This window comes from Mesoplodon densirostris, chromosome 3 (assembly GCF_025265405.1).
Source record: "Mesoplodon densirostris isolate mMesDen1 chromosome 3, mMesDen1 primary haplotype, whole genome shotgun sequence".
Taxonomy (NCBI): Eukaryota; Metazoa; Chordata; class Mammalia; order Artiodactyla; family Ziphiidae; genus Mesoplodon; species Mesoplodon densirostris.
This window is the reverse complement of record NC_082663.1, coordinates 152,932,615-152,952,246: the sequence shown is the minus strand read 5'-3', so window position 1 is coordinate 152,952,246 and position 19,632 is coordinate 152,932,615. Positions and strand designations below refer to the sequence as shown.

The following is a 19,632-nucleotide window of genomic DNA, read 5'->3' as shown; positions in this document are numbered from 1 at the left end:
GGTGGCCGGGGTGTAAATGCCCACAATTTAACCTTAACCAATGAAACATGAGTGCAAGAAACAGGTTCATTTTTCTAAGACAAATAACTGGTTTAAAGACTTCAAATGACTTGAGAAACACAAGTTGCTTAAAAAAACACGGTCTGGGCTTCCCTGGTGGCGCAGTGGTTTGAAAGTCCGCCTGCCGATGCAGGGGACACGGGTTCGTGCCCTGGTCCAGGAAGACCCCACATGCCACGGAGTGGCTGGGCCCATGAGCCGTGGCCGCTAAGCCTGCGCGTCCGGAGCCTGTGCTCCGCAACGGGAGAGGCCACAACAGTGAGAGGCCCGCGTACCGCAAAAAAAACAAAAAAACAAAAAAACAACATGGTCAAATGGGGTAAAAGGCTGAGAAAAAATATGTAGGAATGTGGACCACATGCCCCTCGACCAGGGAGGCCGCCCTGGGTCCCCTTTCCCCAAGGGGACAGAAGGCGGTGGCAGCAGCAGGGGAGGTGAGTCCGAGGCAGGGTGTCTCCACCCTTCCCGGCACGGCCAGCAGCTCCAGGTCCCCACAAGTCCCCACAGAAGCACCTCTCGGACAGCAGGACCTAGATGCCAAGTGCTGCTGGTCGGCAGGGAAGCGGCCCCTGGCCCAGGTAATGGGGCCCCTGGAGCGCTGCCAGCCCCTGAAAGCCCGACAGACACCCGCTGCCACTTGTTGACCTCCGCGGGGTGCCCAGCCGGCCTGCCCTCCCTTGCGCCTCCAGAAGAAAAACAAGAGAAGCAATCATCACTTAACAGGCAGGCGCTGTGCGGGGGCCTGCAGGGAGCCAGGCATAATGGGTGGAAGCAGCTGCCGGTGAAGCAGGACCCCTGGGGACCGCGGAGCTCAGGAAACCCAGGGGAGGGGGAGGGATGCGGAGGGAAAGCAGAGACAGAGACACTCATGTGCACAGGAACCCGGCGGTGGGGAGCAGCCCCCACCCACGTCCAGCCCACCGCTCCCCCCATGCAGAGACCCCTGTGCCTGGCAGACACTAGGTGCTCAATAAATGCTGACAGAGCAGGAGAGCAGCACACACGGGCAGAACCACATGCCTGTGGAGGGGGAGGGAGGCTCCGGGGGTGAGGGGGCTGCCAGCTGGCACCCAGGACACTGGCCACCCAGTGGGGACGTTTACTGGGCCTTCCCAGGTCAGAGACCCAGGTCGCGAGGGCTCAGCAGTGACAGGTACAGGTGAGGAACCCGAAGCAGACGCCCGGGCTGGTGTCACTGACAGTGGCCACTGGACACCCAGCAGGTTCATGTGGGATGTTCTGAAGGACAGACGCCTGAGCTGTCCTGGACCCTCTGAGCTGGGACCTGGGAAATCCAGGGCGGTCGCTGCGCTCTGGGGTCCCAGGGGTCGGGAACACAGCCGTGGCTCTACCCAGGGCAGTGAGATCCTCAGGGCAGGCCCAGGCCTGTCTCAGTCACCACCTGTTATGGTGGCCATGCGGCCAGGCCCTCCACCCGGATCCGCCAGTAGGCTCCAAGGAAGAAAAAGCAGGGCCCGCTGGGCCGAGGGTGCCAGCTTGAGGCTTCAGGCCATGTCCTCACCTGCCCTGCCGGTTACAGAGGTGCTGGCGCAGCTGATAAGGGCCCAAAAGCATAGTTCAAGGGTGGCATTGTCTCACGCACCCAGTGAAGGTCTGGAGTGCGTGGCTGCTCTGTGACCAGCAAGGGGACAGCGTGCCTTTCCTTTAAACCCATCAGGAATCCACTGACATTTTGCACAGCAAAGGAAACCATAAACAAAACGAAAACAACCTACGGAATAGGAGAAAATATTTGCAAACGATGCGACCAACAAGGGCTTAATTGCCAAAATACACAGCTCATACAACTCAATATTAAAAAACCAAACAACCCAATCAAAAAAATGGGCAAAAAATCTAAATAGACATTTTTCCAGAACAGACATACAGATGACCAACAGGCACATGAAAAGATGCACAACATCGCTAATTATTAGAGAGCTGCAAATTAAAACTGCAACAAGGTATCACCTCACACCAGTCAGAATGGCCATCATGAAAAAGTCTACAAATGACAAATGCTGGAGAAGGTGTGGAGAAAACGGAACCCTTCTACACTGTTGGTGGGAATGTAAATTGGTGCAGCCACTGTGGAAAACAGTATGGAGGTTCCTCAAAAAACTAAAAATAGAACTGCCATATGATCCATTCCTGGGCAAATGTCCAGACAAAACTATAATTCAAAAAGACACATGCACCCCAATGTTCACAGCAGCACTATTCACAATAACCAAGACATGGAAACAATCTAAATGTCCATCGACAGATGAATGGATAAAGAAGATGTGGTATATATATATATGTGCATATACACACACACATATACACAACAGAATATTACTCAACCATAAAAAGAATGAAATAATGACATTTGCAGCAACATGGATAGATCCAGAGATTATCATACTAAGTGAAGGCAGACAAAAACAAATATCATACAATATCATTTACATGTGAAATCTAAAATATGACACAAATGAACTTATTTACGAAACAGAAACAGACTCAGACACAGAACACAAACTCATGGGTACCAAAGGAGAGAGGGATAAATTAGGAGTGTGGGATTAGAAGATACACACTGCTACATATAAAATAGATAAATGACAAGGTCCTATGGTATAGCACAGAGAACTATATTCAATATCCTGTCATAAACCATAATGGAAAAGAGTAGGAAAAAGAACGTGTGTGTGTACATATATGTATATATATAAATTTATATACTGTGTTATATACCAGAAACTAACAAACTTGTAAATCAACTACAATGAAATTTTTAGAAAAATTATCCAACTAATAATTAAAGACCATATTCACCAGACAAGAAAAAAAAAAAAGAAAAAGAATCCACTTACAGGGGCCTAGGCGCAGTCAGGGGTAGCTGAGGGGCATCCGCCACCAGAGCCCCCCACACAGGCAGTTCTTGATCCAGCGCTGCTCCCACTGTTTGACGGCCGTGGTCTTGTTGGGTGACTTGAGCATGGTGACACAGCCACACCTGCGGGCGGGGTCAGGAGGGTGGGGCACTAGGCAAGGTTAGGTGGTGGCCACAGGGCCTTTGCACATGCTGTTCCACCCCAGGAATGCTGTTCCCTGCAGCCCCCACTCCCCCCACACTGATCTAATTCCTTCACATCCTTCCGTCCCAGTTCAGATACCACCCCCTCACCTCCCTCAGTGGACAGAGGAAGGGTTGTGGGTCCAAGTCCTGGCTCAGCCCGTCCCTAGTGGTGTGACCCTGGGGTCGTCTGGCAGCACTCGGGGCCACGTTTGCAAAGCGCAGCACTGCTGCAGTCACTCCTTCATGTCTGCACTTGTCAGGTCACTGGGAGCCCCTCAAGGGCAGGCTCGGGTCAGCCGCTCACCGCTGGGCCACCCCAGCCCTTTATGAAGACCACCTGGGGCACCCGCTCAGCAGCCCCACAAGGGAGGCACTCTGGGACCCCCGTTCCCAGGCGGGAAACCACCTGTGGCAGAGCGGGTCCGGTGTCTGCTGCAGTGCTCACCTGGTGCAGGCCTTGCAGGCCTCCGTGGGGTAGGCGCCCAGGTGCAGCCTCCGCAGGTGGTCCATCTTGGGCTGGCCCGGCGCCCTGACGGAGAGGGGCATAGGAAGGGCTCGGGGGTGTGTGCGCGTGCACGCATACAGCGCGCGCACGCACAGGTCCATCTCCTAAAGGCAAAGCGTGCGTGACGCACACTCGCTGGGGAACCGGGAGAGTACGCAAGAGGGGCTTCTATACACCCTCCGCCCACAGACCCCCGGCCCGGGAACGGGGTGGCGGCCCAGAACCGCCGCTGGCGCCCAGAGCCCCTCAGAGAGGACCTGGGGCTGGGGCGGGTCGGCCTGTTATGCTCGTATCACACACTTGAAAACTTCTGAGAGTGTGAAACCCCTTGTACGACCAGCCACCTCTCCTTGTAAAGTTTTTTCTGAAACCCAAGCACAAACCACAGCGTGTGATTCATCAGGCTATTCCTCCCACGGCGAGACATGCAAGAAAATGTGGAAGGTGGAGAAGCAAGGCCCAGAGTGCTTCCTGGGGAGGCGGGGACGCGAACCTCCACTTGGGGATTCATCGCTCGAGCACCATTTCAGGCAGGCGGCCTAGCCGGCTGCCTCCGGACTGCATCTCTGAGGTTCAGTTTCCTCGTCTGTTAAATAGGGACAAACCCCCACCCCAGGGCACTGCTGGGCAGTCATGAACTCACTCAGCAGGGTTGGGCTGTCCAGACCCCACACATTCCAAAGAATGGCTCCTGAAGTCACCTCTAAGCCCTGGGAGGTCTGCCTGAGAGGGTTCTGATTCCCTGGGGCCTTGGGCCCCACCAGGCAGTCCAGGCTGCAGTGCGATTTACGGTGGGGGACTGGGGCGTCAGCTTGAGCTCTGAAAGGGCTGGAGCCCAGGTAACCAAGGCCAGCCACGTGGGGCCCTCCAGGCAGGCGGTGACAGACCAGAGGGAGGATGATGTCACCCAGACAAACGAGGGCACAGATCAGCACAGGCCGAGGCGACTGGATGGAGGCAAGTGACCAGGAGGGGAGAGAGGGTGGAGGTGGGGGAGTCTCGGGAGCAGCACTGAGGTCAGGCTGGAGGGAAGCAGCGGGCACAGCATGTGCAACGGCCCCGAGGCAGAGATGGGCACGCACCTGATGAGGCCGTCCAGCTGCAAGCTGGTGGCACTGCCGGGCAGAGCGGGAGGCTTGCCAAAGTGCAGACGCAGGGGCTGCTTGGGCTGCAGGCGGCTGACGAGGCCATCGCTGACGGGCAGCCAGTCCAGGCTGGGGATGAGCAGCTGGCTGGGCAGCAGGCAGCACTCATCAACGAGCGCCTCATCCGGCTCGCTCGTGGGGCCCTCATCGCGGCCTGCGGGGACGGGACCACGGGGATATCTTGCTCAGCAGCCTTGCCCAGAGCGCTGCCCACCCAGGAGGCATCATGGCCTCCTCAGAGCTCACAGAGCACCAGGCACAGGTCCCAGCCCTGCCCCCACTTCCTGAGTGGCCCTGGGAAGCTCCTTCCTCTTCTCGGGCCTCAGTCCTCTCCTCTGTAAAATGGGGACCCACTTATTCATTTAAAAAATATGCAGCGAACACTGGGTGCCCTTCCTGGCATCACGGATGTGACAACGATAGAGCCTGGCCACAGAAACACACGACCTGGTGACACAAGACAAACAGGTGCCTAAGAGTGGCTGATGTTTAACGAGCACACACACCGTGCCTGGACCTGTGTTGGGTGCTGGGGGAACAGTGGGGGCCACGACAGAGCCAGTTTGACCTGTGGGAGCTTATATTCTGGTGGGGGGACTCAGCCAGGGCTTGTATTTTGGTGGCGGAATGACAGTAGAGAGCTGGGCGTCTTACAGCAGATCCAGAGCTTGGTAAGCAGGCGGAAGAGCAGGGACATGCTGTCCTGGGTGTCGGAGGTGGCCGTGTACACAGGCAGGCAGCTGGGTTTCAGCAGGCCCCAGATGCGGATGACGACCATCAGCTCCCGCAGCATGCCCAACGACGTGCCATCCCGCAGGAAGCTGTGGCCGGGCCGCAGCGGGGAGCCCTATGGGGAGAAGGGTTCAGGTTGCTTACTTCAGCGTGTGCAGCATCCTACGACCTCAGCAGGTCCTGGGGGGAGGGGTCTTCCGGGAGGGGCAGGGTCAGGGAGGTGGTGCTTCAGGGGACAAGGCCAGGGCTGGGGCTCCTGGGGCGGGGGGCGGCTTCCAAGCAGGAGTGCAGGCGCACCTGGTTGGGCAGACTAGCCAGCAGGTAGAGCACGAAGTCGCCCACCCACTGCAGGAGCTGCTGTAGCGCCTGAAGCGTGTTCATGTCCAGGACGAACTCCTCCGTCTTGAGGTTGATCATGACCTTGTCAATGTCTGGGAGGGGACAGGCAGTCAGGGGCGGCCAGAACCTCACATGTGTGCCCGTCAGCACACATGGTGAGCTGGACCCGCCCCCATAGGCTGACACCTATGTCGTGAACAAGCAAATGAGGGATGGGCCTGGCTGAGCCTGGGACCCTGAAGGGTGGGGTTGGAGGGAGGGGCTCTGGGTGTCCACCGCTGGCCTTCAGATCGCTCTGCCCGCCCCTCGGACCCCCTGTGCCGGGCACCCTGCAGCTCCCGCCGGCCTCCAGGCCTCCACACAGGCAGTGCCCGTGGGGACGCCATCCCCAGGCTGGGTCATCTTCGTTCCCGTTAACGCCCACTGCGTGTCCCCAACACCCCACACGTGCGCGATGGCTGAGGGGTCCTTAGCAGCCAGGGCAGCCCGCAGGACAGGGCAGGACCCACCGACGTCCGTGATCTTGGCGCAGACCTCCGTCAGCCGGTCACCGGGACTCTTGTCGGGCGTGTTGAGCACGTGCGGGCGCAGCAGCGACTTGAGCGTGGAGCTGGCGGCGATGAGGAAGAGCTTGGCGTGGTACTCGCACACGCGGGTCACTGCGCAGGGAGACAGCTTGCAGAGCGAGGCCTTCATGGCCAGGATCCGGGTAGAGAGGACCTGGGGGTGGAGGATGTGAGTGGGCGGGGCATGCGCCTGAGGGGCCGGGGAGAGCGAGGCGCTGGGCCAGCTGGGCAAGCCGCTAACCCTCTCTGGGCCTTGCCCTCCTCATGCCGGAACCAGGTAAGAGGACCTTCCTCACAGGACGGCAGGGTCTCAACCTGCGGGCGTGTGTACCCCAGGGGCCGGAGAGACACACCTGGGACACCTCACGACTGGGGGCGCTCCTGGCATGAAGTGGGTGGGGCCACAGATGCAGCTCTACCCCACCCAGTTCCTGAAACCTGTCTCCCAGGATGACTGTGGAGGACTTAAAGCATAAAGATGCTTGCATACAGGGAATCCCCTGGTGGTCCGGTGGTTAGGACTCTGCACTCTCCCTGTGGAGGGCCCAGGTTCCATCCCTGGCGGGGGAACTAAGATCCCCCAAGGCATGAGGGGTGCGGCCAAAAAAAAAAAAAAAAAATGCTTGCACACAGCTCTGCCCCATAACAAGAGATCTGATCACTCCTGGCGTCCCTGGCTCTGAACCCAGCTCCGTCCTGCGCTGTTCCCTGGGTCGGGCCCGGCACTCGCACATCTCAGCAGGCTGCTAATGGGAATGGGATCTCTACTTCCTGTTTTCTCCTTGACGGCTGGCACAGAGGACAACTTCAGATTCTTAGCAGTGCTGACCTCTACAGCTGCCCCACTGAACTCGGGGGGCTCTGGGTTTTACAGGCGCGCCACCATGGCGTCCAAATGATCCCTTCTCTCTGGCTCGCCCGTCTGTAAAACTCCCGTTTAGTGCTCTGATCGCAAAAGAAAAGGCCTCCAAAGCCACCCAGAGGCAGGTGGCGTCAGGCCCACAGCCACGCACTCCTGGGCTGAGGCGGCAGCGAGAGGTGGGCCGTCTGGCCCGCGGGTCACCCTGACGGAGGGACTGGGCACCAGCCAAGGGGGGCGGGCACCTGCTGCAGCTCGGCCTTCTGGCGCGTGTACTCCTCATGCAGCTTCTCCACCAGGCTCTGCACCATGCTGGGCTGCACGTGCAGCAGGATGTCCCACCAGTCGTAGCCGGTCACCATGCAGTACTCCAGCAGGAAGAGCAGGTGCCGCAGGGCCAGCCCCGCGTCCAGCGAGTGGCCCATGGAGGGCGAGATGCGCAACATGCTCAGCTGTGGAGGAGGGCGGGGCATGAGGGGGCTGGGCCTGAGGGGCAGCTCGGGGGCAGGGAGCGCACGGCTGGCGTGGGGCCCAGGCCTGCCCGCTGTCCTGTCACACGGGAGGGCTGCAGAGCCACAGCCCAGCCACGTGGCGTGAATGGGGGCCACAAGCCCCAAGTTTCCATAGCCGTGGCGATTCCCACATAGGGCCTGAAGGGCCTCCTAGCCAGCAGGGCGCCTGTCGGGTGACGGGGCCTGCAGGTCCACTTGGGGGCCGTGGAGTCCCTGGGAACACAGACCTCGTGCTCCCGAGAAGCCCAACCCACCACCCGGAGACACCGAGGATGGGGCCGGAGCAGAAGTCACAGGGTGCCCGACAGCAACTCGCAGGAGCCCACTGCGTGGGGTGGGGGGCACGCACACGTGGGTTTGAGCGTGTAAATGTGTGCACGTGTGCGAACGTGCCAGTAGGACAAATGTGAGGTGTGAGCATACACGGGTGTGAATGAGCGTGCAAACACGAGCAGGTGTGAGCGAAAGCGTGAGTGTGCGAGTGGCTGTGAGGCTGCCCGCCCTCCTGCCAGGCCACAGACAGGTTCCCCTGGGAACCAGGAGGCCAACTCGCAGAGCACCTGCTGCGCACTGGGGACCTAGGACTCCTTGACGTCAGGAGCAGCACCCTAGGGGCCCCCACTTCCTGAGTGCGGTCCCCCGCCACAGACAGCAGCACGGGCACCCCGCCTCACCCTCGGTCCCCCCGGGACAGCACTGACCCTGCCGTGGTTGTCGATGCCCACGAGGGCCAGGGAAGTCCAGGAGAGCTGCATGGCCTTGAAGTGGACAGCGGGGCCCGTGGTCCGAGGGCGCTTGAGAGCCGGCTCGTCCACGGAGCGGGGGGCTGCGGAGCTATAGAAGATGGCCATCGTCTGCAGCGAGAGCCGGTGCACGATGTGGACGCTGCCGTCATGGAAGGCCAGGGCCAGCCCTGGGGGCACGTGTAGGGTCAGGCGGCCGAACCCAGCTCTGGACAACGGGAAGGGGCCACCACCACACCCAGCAGAGGCTGTGCTAAGGAGCGGCGTGAGCCCCGAGCCACCGGGGTGCACCCCCCACAGTGGGGTCCAGTCCTGGCCAACCGGCCCCCGAATCGGTGTAGCAGACTGCACGCTGTCTGGGCACCTCTGCCCCGCTCCCCTGCGGCCAGCACTAAGTTTGGCCAACGTGAGGCAACAGGTGACTTCCAGGGAGACAAGTGGGAGGGGCAGGCGGAGAGGACAGCGGATGGGAAGGGCCTGGGCCTCATGTACACCAAGGGCCTCGGGGCGGAACGGAGGCCACTGAGCTCAGGGGCTCGTAGAACCCAAAGCCCGTAATCCACAGCAGGGGGATGGGGGCTGCCCTGGACCGGCACCAACACGGCCAGCCTGACTCACCCAGGGTCACAGACGCCAGGGCCCAAACCCAGAATCGCCACGTGAGCTACTACAACGGGGGTGGGGGTGGGGGTGGGCATGGGAGGGAAGCTTATCTGGAAAGTTTTCCCCAAGTTCCCAGCCTCTCCCTTGTGGACTGCTAACAGCCCTCTACATAGTAAAGAGCACAGCTGGACGGTGGCCTCACAGCCCTGTGAGCCCATCAGATCCTGAAAGCAGCACCCTCGTCCCCAATGGGACTGACGTGAGGCCGGGGGCCAGGCTCCTAGGACCCTGTAATGGAAGCCCAAGCTCAGGGCCCACCCCCTTCCCCCGGGGGCTCTGAGACACCATACCGAGGCCGGGGTAGAACTGGGTGTCGCTGGCCACCTTCAGGTCAGTGTTGGTGAGTGAGATGGGGAGCTTGGGCAGCGCCACAGCAGACACGCGGTCCAGGTCGTTGGTGGCTGACAGGATCCGCCATTTGAGAATCGTGGGCTGTTTGTCACCAACTAAAAGGGGGTGGGGGGGACAGAGAGCAACAAAATGAAGACAAGACGGGGGTGGTGGTAGGGTGAACTGAGAGATTGAGATTGATATATATACACTAATATATATTAAATACATAATGAGAACCTGCTGTATAAAAAAATAAATACAAGGGCTTCCCTGGTGGCGCAGTGGTTGAGAGTCCACCTGCCGATGGAGGGGACGCAGGTTTGTGCCCTGGTCCGGGAAGATCCCACATGCCGCGGAGCGGCTGGGCCTGTGAGCCCTGGCCGCTGAGCCTGCGCGTCCGGAGCCTGTGCTCCGCAACGGGGGAGGCCACAACAGTGAGAGGCCCGCGTACCACAAAAAAAATGAAGACACGACAAGGGTGGACCTGACCCAGCACCCTGCCCCTCCTGGAGACCCAGCGAGTTCACATGACTGGGGGTGGGGGGGAGAAGCGGAGGACCCCAAAGGATCCGGTCCTGGGCCTTCACAGGAGCAGGAGGAGGCACCCGCCTGGGCCGCGAGGCTGTCAGTTGGCGGGGGCGGCTCCACCTTGTCCCCTCAAAGGAGCCAACGTGCTGAGAAGGGGAACCCACCCCCGACCCTGCCACCACACAAACCCCAAAATTCCCCAGTGACTTGGCCGGCTTGTGTGGGGTTCTGTCCCTGTGGTCTGAGAGGTCCTGGGTGGAACCCCAGCTCTCCCCATGAGCTGGACCGACAGGTGGCCAAGACGGGCCCCCCCCTGCGCCCACACCCTTGGTGTGATGATGAAGCCCCCCAGCAAGGGGCGGGGTAGTTCCCGTCAATCTGGGCTTGGCCCCCGGCGCTGCGGGCATGATGTGAGCAGAGGCTCAGTGGCGCCCATGCACCTGGACTACAAGGTGACACCGAGGTGAGCCCGGGCGCCCAGGCAGCAGCCAGCACCCCAGCTGCCCTGGGGTGATGGCAGACACAGGGAACCAGGACGGAGCAGCGGAGGCGGCCTGGCCCAGCACCCTCCGGGCTGTGGTTCTAAGCCAGAGTTTGGGGCTGGTGTGTGACACAGCAAAGCTGGCTGTGACAGCACGCCTCTACCCACCTGCCCTGAGAGCTCTTCCCTGGACGGCCCAGCACAAAGGGGCTCTTGGCAAACGTCATCCCACAGGGAGACCAAGGCCCAGAGAGGGACGATGCTGAGCACAGCTGTAACAGTGACAGCTACGGCGATGCCCAGGGAGGGAGGGCGAGCAGGCCAGGCACCCACACCCAGCCTGGCGGCCCCCGGCAATTCCTAGCTTACAGAGGGGAGTGGCCGCTGTCAGAGGCTGAGCTGCTTGCCCGAGTCCACCTGGACCCACATGTCCACCCAAGTCAGGCCAACCCCTGGAGCACAGGCTGGACGGTGGCTGGCAGAGCGGGGGCCTGAAGGGGAGGATGGGCTGGCGGGGGGCGCTTCGGGCAAAGGCAGGGAGGTAGGAGAAGAGGAGGCAGATCCAGGAGCCGCAGGCCGTTCGAAGCTCATGCGAGGGGCAGGGTGGGGGGAGGAGGTGCGGGTGAGCTCAGCACAGAGCCTGCCGGCACTCGGACACCTGCATCAGGACAAGGCTCTACCCGCTGACGGGGGTGACAACCCTTTCACGTGAGATGTGGTCCCACTTGTGACAAGGTCCCAGGGTGTGCGTGGGGGCCATGACCTGCCTGACGGCCGCGCCCACAGCTACTAGGACAGAGGAGGGACGAGGGAAGGGCTGGGACCCCTTGTGGCTATGCCGCCCCGCGGGGTCACTCAGGAAAGGCAGCATAACCTTCTTCACATTTAGTTCCTCCGAGGCCACATCGAGCAGCTTAGGCAACCACCTTGCGGGCAGACGGAGCCTCAAGGGGCCTCTTGACTTGGCCCCTCGGCCACTCAAGGGCCAATAGCGCTGCCATCAGCGGGAACATGCCCCGTGGGGCCACAGGTTCACCCCCAGCTTCCAGGGAAGGAGCTTTTCCGGCTTCTCAGCCACACAGGTGTCAGGAGGGGGGCCAGTCCCGGCGGGGAACTCGGGGCTCCGCTTGGGTGTGGGGCAGAGAGGGAGGCAAGAGAGCGGCGGGCACGTTCTTGGCAAACTCAGGTCACCCCCGTGCCTCGCTCTACCCGAGGGCTCCCAGAGGACCCCAGGTTCCCGGGAGGCTGCGTGTCCCTGGCCGGCTGGAGCGGGACTCACCGGCGGGCGAGAGCTGCTGGAAGATGTTGTTCACAGGGAGACCCTCCTTGCGCAGGGACCAGCACTCCACCACGCTGCTGGTCTGGCTGGACGCGCACAGCAGCACCTGGGGGGGTGGGCGGCTCGGTGAGGGGCCTGGACCAGCCCCTCGGCCTCTCCGGGCTTCCGACTGCTCCACGGGGCTCACATCGGCACTCGCCTCACAGCCACTGCGGATTCCGACCCAGGTACACCCAGCCAGCACCGCACCTGCCCCCCATGACCCCGCCTCCCCTGGGGAAGGCAGTCACTCAAGGCACCCCCAGCGGGAAGCGAGGGGGCCGCGGAAACGTACTGGGACTTCATGAAGCTGGAGGCTGATCAGTGCAAGGTTATGAGGGGACCCCGGTGCAGCTGGCTGAACCTCGCCCCCAGAAATGTCCCTGTCCTGGTCCCAGGACCTGTGGATGTGTCACCTCATGGGGCCGAGGGGACTTCGCAGGTGAGATTAAGTTAAGGCCCCTGAGACGGGGATAACCCTGGATTCACGGGGGGCCCAGCGTCATCCCAGGATCCTTATAAGTGGGAGGCGGGAGGGTCAGAGGCAGAGAGAGACGGGAGAGGCTGCGCTGCTGGCCGTGAGGATGCAGGAGGGACCGCAAGCCAGGGATGCGGCGCCTCTAGAAGCTGGAAAAGGCGGGAACCGATGCTGCCCTGGAGCCTCCAGAAGGACGGGCCCTGCCCACGCCTGGGTTTAGCCCCGAGCGGTCCTACCACGGGGTGGCCGGGTGGGCACACCTGCTCTGACATGTCTCGGGCCAGGAACTTGAGGTGGGTGATGGCGGGGAGCCGGTCCCGGCGGTTGAGGTCGGTGGTGCAGCGCATGAAGAGCGAGGGCAGGATCTCGGTGTCGATGCGGCACTTCTCGTTGACGACGCTCACGCACACCTTGTAGAACTGCACTGGGGATGCGCTGCTGCCGTCTGCCGTGGCCACCACGATGTTGCCACCACCCGTGAAGGCGATGTCGGCCAGGGCCACGCGGCCACGCAGCCGGCACAGGCTCTCCGTCGAGGTCAGCACTTGCCCACTGGGCTTGAGCAGGGACACGGTGACCAGGCCGCTGACCGTCACCGCAATCCAGCCCTCCATGGGCTTGCCCCCAAACAGCGTGAGCGACGGCGAGAACTTGACTCGGGAGAACTTCTCGCCGAAGCTGGAGGCGCCCGACTGTGGGGGAGGGGGAGGGGTCAGCTCGGGGCGGCCCCGGCCACGCGCTTGGCCTTCAGGGGTCTGCCTCTGTGACCCCAGGACGCCCTTCTGGGAGTCGCACCCTTGGGAACATGGAGGAATCACGTGGCAGAAGGCACGAGAGCATGAACTTGAGTTCAGGTCCTGCATCAGCCACTCAAGCACTGTGTGATGTGGGCCTCTCTGACCCTCAGTATCCCCATCTGTACGTCCGAGGGCTGTGGTGAGGCTGACACGCTAGACACACACAGGACAGGACCCACCATGCTTTCCTCACAGGTTCAGACACTCAGTACTTTCAGCTTTGTGAGCCAAGTGGTCTGCTGTAACCACTCAGCTCTTTCCCTGCGTCTGCAGCAAAGAGAAGCAGCTGCCAGTGAGACTGCTTACAAAGTGGGCGAGCAAGCAGGCTGCCGTTTACAGACCCCGGAGGTAAGGCATTCCGGCTGTGCTGCAAAGTACAGCTGCCACTGCTATTTTACCTTTCCAAACCAGGTTTAAGTTACAATTAACGTACAGCAAAATTCACCTCCTCTCGGCTTTCGGTTCAAGTTGACAACCACCCCATTGTGGGAACCGCTCCGATCCTGGGCAGGAACGTTTCCACTCCCCTCGGAAGGGTCTTCGGGCCCCCAGCCAACCCCTGCCCCGGCCCTGGTTTCTGTCCCCGGCTGTGCCTCTCCCAGCGTTCCACCCCAGGCGGACCCAGGAGCAGCCTGCGCGCCAGGTTCCTTTCAATCCGTGCAACACGTCTGTCACTGAAACAGCACGAGCTGGAGACTAAGCAGGGCTCTCTGGGCAGTGGGAGAGCATGTGCCCTCTCTGTCTGGGGAGCAGACCCACAGGGCCAAGCGTCCAGGGAAGGCAGGGCTGACCACGGCCCCAACAGAGTCTTCCAGACGTGGAGGTGCCGGCAGTGTTGTAAAGAAAGAAGCAAAAGCCCCCAGATGACCCCCAAGGAGAGACGCTGGCAGTTTGAAAAAGGAACGTCCCGGGCTTCCCTGGTGGCGCAGTGGTTGAGAGTCCGCCTGCCGATGCAGGGGATGCGGGTTTGTGCCCCAGCCCAGGAGGATCCCACATGCCGCGGAGCGGCTGGGCCCGTAAGCCATGGCCGCTGAGCCTGCGCGTCCGGAGCCTGTGCTCGGCAATGGGAGAGGCCACAACAGTGAGAGGCCCGCGTACCGCAAAAAAAAAAAAAAAAAAAAAAAAAAAAGAAACGTCCCACAGAGAAAAAGGTCCAGAAGGTTAGGCAGCAAGCCCTGCAGTTAGAATTCCTACCAAGGGGAGAAGGGATAGACGCCTGACCTCAGCATCATGAGCAAGAGCCGTGTGCGTGTGCATGTCCAAGCGTTTTTTTTTTTTTTAATAAATTTATTTATTTATTTATTTATTTATAGCTGTGTTGGGTCTTCGTTTCTGTGTGAGGGCTTTCTCTAGTTGTGGCAAGCGGGGGCCATTCTTCATTGCGGCGCGTGGGCCTCTCACTATCGCGGCCTCTCTTGTTGCGGAGCACAGGCTCCAGACGCGCAGGCTCAGTAGTTGTGCCTCACGGACCCAGTTGCTCCGCGGCATGTGGGATCTTCCCAGACCAGGGCTCGAACCTGTGTCCCCTGCATTGGCAGGCAGATTCTCAACCACTGCACCACCAGGGAAGCCCTGTCCAAGCGTTTTAAACGAGCACATATGTCTTTTATAATTTAGAGACAAAGGGATCTGGTGGTAAGAAGAACAGTAGCCCTGACGCTCGCAACAGCGTGGACGGACCTTGAGAACACGACGCTAATGAGAGAAGCCAGACACAGAAGGACACACGGTGTGTGATTCCATTGATGGGAAACATCCAAAACAGGCAAGTCCACAGGGACAGACAGTGGGTTCATGGTTGCCAGGGGCTGGGGTGGGGAAGGGGAGGGAGGCTAATGGGGACAGACTTCCATTGAGTTGAAAAGAATGGTCTGCGGCTTCCCTGGTGGCACAGTGGTTAAGAATCCGCCTGCCAATGCAGGGGACACAGGTTTGAGCCCTGATCTGGGAAGATCCCACATGCCGTGGAGCAACTAAGCCCGTGTGCCACAACTACTGAGCCCGTGTGCCACAACTACTGAGCCCATGCACCACAACTACTGAAACCTGCGCGCCTAGAGCCCGCGCTCTGCAACAAGAGAAGCCACCGCAATGAGAAGCCCACGCACCGCAACGAAGAGTAGCCCCCGCTCGCCACAACTAGAGAAAAGCCCACGCGCAGCAATGAAGACCCAACACAGCCATAAATAAATAAATAAAGGAAATAAAGGAAGAAGATATTAAAAAAAAAAAAAGGATGGTCTGAAACCGACTGTGGTGATGGTTGTACTAGTCTCTGAAGATACTAAATAAACCTCCAATCTGTATACTTCAGGTGAGTGAACCATACTAAGCGACTTGTATCTCAGTAGAGCTGTTACATAAAAAAAGAGAACAGACAAAGGGAAGGCAGCACGCACCCCCTGCCCCCGCTCCCCGCGGCTTGGAGCCAGCGCTGCGTGCGCTGATGCCAGATGCTGACAGTAACTGTCCCCAGGCCCTGCTCCGGGCACAGGGAGCAGACATGGGGAAGGGATGGGAGAAAAGTCACTTCGCACAGCACCAACCCAGGAGGGGCTCCTGGCTCTGGGGAGCAGCCGGCAGAGCAAGCCACGTGCGCCCCGGCGGCCCCACCGAGCCCTCTCAAGCCTTCTCGCGCTAGACCCTCACCACGGCCAGCGGCAGCCCCACTTGATGGTGAGGAGAGCGACGGGTGAGGCGTGGCATCGCGATCTGAGTTCAGCACCCTGGACCCAGGCGGGTCTCTCGAGGGGACGCTGGGCTGAACTGTGGGGTACAGGCAGGAATTCTGGGATCTCACCACGTCAGTCACACGGGGGCTGCTGGCCACACGGGTGCTGACCCTGCATGGCAGGTGTGAGCCGGGCTCAGGTGAGGAGGACCAAAAGGGTGCTGGTGACACAAGAGGAGCTGCACCCCCAGGCGGGACACCCACCTTTTCCACGTGCAGGGCCAGTTTCACACCATTGTGCAGCCACGACAAGGCCACGATGGGGTCCCCCTCCACCAGGCTGCCCACGGGGCTCTCCCAGCTGTTGGCCAGGTGGTCGGCCATGCTCCAGCACTTGATTTGCCCATCGGCATCAGCTGACAGCAGCCTCGAGCCTGTGCGGGGCGGGGAGGGGGACAAACCCGTGTCACAAGCCCCCCCCCCACTGTCCATCAGGGGCCGGGGTGGGAGAGGCCAGCCTGGGGGCAGTAGAGCAGGGAGGGGCACAGGCGAGTCCGGAAAGGACTCTGGACAGCAGCAGTGGGCAGAGCAGGGCCCGCCAACACACAGGTCAAGGGTTAGAGTCCCAGCTCTGGACACCTGGGCCAGGACCAGGAAAAGAAAGAGCAGGTGGCCCTGGGATTCAGGGTCAAGGGGAGCTGCCCTCACCTGACTGGTCCCACTCAAGGCAGGTGATGGCTTCGCTGTGCTCCGAGCAGATGGAGTGCACATCCCAGGGGTGCTCGGTGTCCAGGATGTGGATCATGCGGGTCAGGTCTATGAAGGACGGTGTGGTCAACACGGCAACAACAGCCGGGTGCCCGATGACCCCGGGGGCATCGGGGAGGAAGAAGCAAAGCCCCGGCCATGGGGACTCAGGAGCCGCTGCTGACAAGCCGGCGGCCCGAGTAGAGATGGAGCAGCCCGTGACCCTGCCTCCAGTGGGGCAAAGGAGATGTAGAAAACGGCACCGGAAAAAAACGAACCCCAAATGCTAACAGTGGGCGTCTCTCCGTGGAAACTAACAGCTGGTTCTTTCCCTCACCCTAAGTTTCTGTTTTTCTAATTCCCTCTCCCGAGTGCACGTCACTCAGTGGCAGAGACAACACAGGCCCAGCTAGCAGAGTGCACCTCAAAGTCAGGTGGTGACACGTTTGGTCTGGAAAACTCAGGCAGGAGCCTCAGCAAGCTGCACGGGGCCACCCACCCCTGGCCCCTGCCATCCCACCGGTGATCCCAGTGCCCCCAGCTCCAGGCCCTCTGTGCCCCTCATCACCCCTCATCACCCCTCATCTTGGAGGAGGAGACCCTGTGGGAGCCGGTGGGGGTGAGGGGCAAGGGGGCGGCTGGCGCACCCTGGTCGTCACTCCGCAGGTCCGTGGTGAAGGCGATGAGGTTACGGCAGGACCAGGTGCAGGCCAGGGGCACCGACGGGCAGTGGGTGCTCTTGGGCCATTTCTCCCACTCGCAGATGTAAGCCAGGTCCATTGTGTCCACCTGCCAAGGTCACACACGGAGGACAGTCACCAGCTCCTGCAGCAGGGAGGACTGGCTTGTCATCGATGTTCACGCAGCACCTGCAGGACCCCAAGGGCAGTGCTGGACACTGGGTAACCGCGGGGGACAAAGTGGACTCAACCCCTGCCCCGCATGTGGCGGGGGAGCTGCATTTTACTCATACATGGCCAGGGAGGCCTCCCCAGTGGAGGTGTGAGGGATCAAGGCACACAGCCTGAAGGAAGAGCATTCCAGGTAGAGGAAACAGCCAGTGCAAAGGACCAGAGGCTGGACTGAGCCTGGGCGCTCAAAGAGTGGCACGGGGCCCTGCGGGGCAGGAAAAGGGTGAGTGAGGGGGCGGGCCAAAGTAAGGGTGGGGAGAGGACATGACAGGTCGTGCAGGGCCTGGGGGGTTTCACCCTGAGGGAGGTGGCAGCCCCAGGAGGGCTGAGGCCTGTTTATGTTTCACAGGCCACTCTGGCTGTCTGGAGGGCGAGGCTGAGGGACAGGGTGGGGGTGACTGCACTGGTCCAGGTGAACAAAGCTGGGGACAGTGCAAGCTGTGAGGAGCGGTAGGGTAGGACCCGGGTCTATCCTTAAGGAGGAGTCCACGGACACCCAAGAGCACCGGTGGGGCTGCCTTTGACAGAGGCAGGGAGGGGGCCGGGCAGCAGCTTGGTGCCGGGCTTCCACAGGTAACTAACAACGTGAACGGTGAACGTTTCCTCAGCGCGCTCCACGCGCCGGGCATCCATTAAGGTTATTTCTTTTCACCTTTACCAAAGCGCAGTGAGACTGGGAGTACGATCGGCCCCGTCTTCCTCAATCCCGACCCCCAGGCCCCAGGCTTCTTCAAGCCATGCCCGGGAACACCGAGGCCCCGCCCACAAGCCCTTTCAACAGTCTTTAAGCTCTGCTCCCAAAGCTCTCCGGCCCCGCCTCCTACAGTATTTGCTTTCCACACCCCACTCCCAATTTGCCCCTTGTGTCCCCAGGCCCGGCCCAAACTCTGTTTTCATCTCAGGGTCTCCGAAACAACCCCAAGGCCCCGCCTCCATACATCTGGCCCTCCAGGTCGCGCCCCCAAGCCCCCCCACAACGCATCTCAGACCCTCCCCGAGGAGGTATAACCTTAGGCCCCGCCCCCGATCGTTCCAGGCCCCGCCCCGATTTCTCCCTGCTCCGGTGCCCCGACCCCCGGGGCGCCTCAGGTCCCCCCAAGTTTCCGCCACGACCCCCAGACCCCGCCCAGCGCACTCAGGCCGCGTACCCAGCACCCTTTGCTCTCCAGGCCCGCCCTCTGACCCCACAGGCCCCGCCCCGGCGCCGCTAGTTACCGCCTTCCCCGGCCGGCGCTCCCCGCTGCCGCGGCGCCGTCCGGAGGCCGGCCGACCGCCCGAGCCCCCAGCCCTGCACTCACCGGGCCGGCCTGTGAGCCCAGCCGAGCGGGTGGCCGCAGCCTGCACTTGCCCTAATGCCCCGGCTCCGCCGCCGCCATCTTCCCAGGAGCAAAGATACCTCCGCGCAGCGCAGCCGCTTCCCGGAGACTTCTGGGACGGCAGCGGCTCCGGCTCCGCCCCTCTTCCGGTACAATTTGCATGCGACATGGATTCCCAGCAGCCACCTGAGTCATATTTGGTGGAACAAAAACCACTTTCTGAATTTCAGTTAATGACCCCATTTGGTTAAGGTATTGTTGCACAAATATCATAAAGGAAGGGACGAATGGCTGAATCGGTTTTTAATGGAGTTCGCCCTTAGCGTAAAAGGATATATTCTATGCCCTCTAAATAGCTCTGGGGGAAAGCTTTCGATTGTGCTCGCTTCGGCAGCACATATACTAAAATTGGAACGATACAGAGAAGATTAGCATGGCCCCTGCGCAAGGATGACACGCAAATTCGTGAAGCGTTCCATATTTTTGCCCTTTTTCTTCTGGTATCCGTGGTGTTATAATTGGGCTCTATAAGAGAGGTGACTTAACGCATCGAGGGTCCCTCTGGATTCAACCCCCATCTGCAATTCCTTTTCCAAAAGTTGGTTCTATTGCTGTTGGACTCTCCCCATTTTGAAAGGTCTTTTCCAGAAAGACCTCCTAGGGTTGCAGGGAAGGGTGAACCGGGTGACAGGCACCGCCTGGGCAAAGGTCGGGGGGCCGGGCTGTCTGGGGGCCCGGCTGGAGTAGCGGGGTGGGGGAAAAAACCCACGCACCAACCAGGGGCCAGGACAGGACGGAGTTCGCGTTAACAGTTCTGGAGGCAGGCTGTGAACTCCCCCAGAGACCCGACACCCGCGCCCGGAG

At 60.7% G+C, this 19,632-nt stretch overlaps 2 protein-coding genes and 1 non-coding gene across 7 annotated transcripts in view; 2 read left to right on the top strand and 1 right to left on the bottom strand.

The window, feature by feature from the left end:
* The window catches only part of BSG (basigin (Ok blood group)), a 252,324-nt gene that overhangs the window by 217,421 nt on the left and 15,271 nt on the right, over positions 1 to 19,632 (top strand). The window lies entirely within an intron of this gene.
* Positions 53 to 18,879, bottom strand: MED16 (mediator complex subunit 16). Of its 5 annotated transcripts, none has more exons than XM_060094790.1 (16): positions 18,751 to 18,879; positions 17,189 to 17,410; positions 16,503 to 16,610; positions 16,059 to 16,228; positions 12,587 to 13,018; positions 11,810 to 11,915; positions 9,479 to 9,634; positions 8,484 to 8,695; positions 7,516 to 7,722; positions 6,355 to 6,565; positions 5,804 to 5,937; positions 5,429 to 5,621; positions 4,712 to 4,928; positions 3,570 to 3,653; positions 2,919 to 3,061; positions 53 to 1,792 (listed from the first exon to the last, which is right to left on the bottom strand). In XM_060094790.1, exons 2-15 carry the CDS (start codon positions 17,319 to 17,321, stop codon positions 2,935 to 2,937), a joined length of 2,490 nt encoding a protein of 829 aa, XP_059950773.1. In that variant the 5' UTR covers positions 17,322 to 17,410; positions 18,751 to 18,879; the 3' UTR covers positions 53 to 1,792; positions 2,919 to 2,934. The 5 variants fall into 5 exon arrangements, with proteins under 5 accessions (XP_059950773.1, XP_059950771.1, XP_059950772.1 ...); XM_060094788.1 differs by having other exon boundaries at positions 17,189 to 17,366; XM_060094789.1 differs by having other exon boundaries at positions 17,189 to 17,330.
* Positions 19,147 to 19,253, top strand: LOC132487319 (U6 spliceosomal RNA). Its single transcript, XR_009531602.1, has one exon. It is a non-coding gene; the product is annotated as a U6 spliceosomal RNA (small nuclear RNA).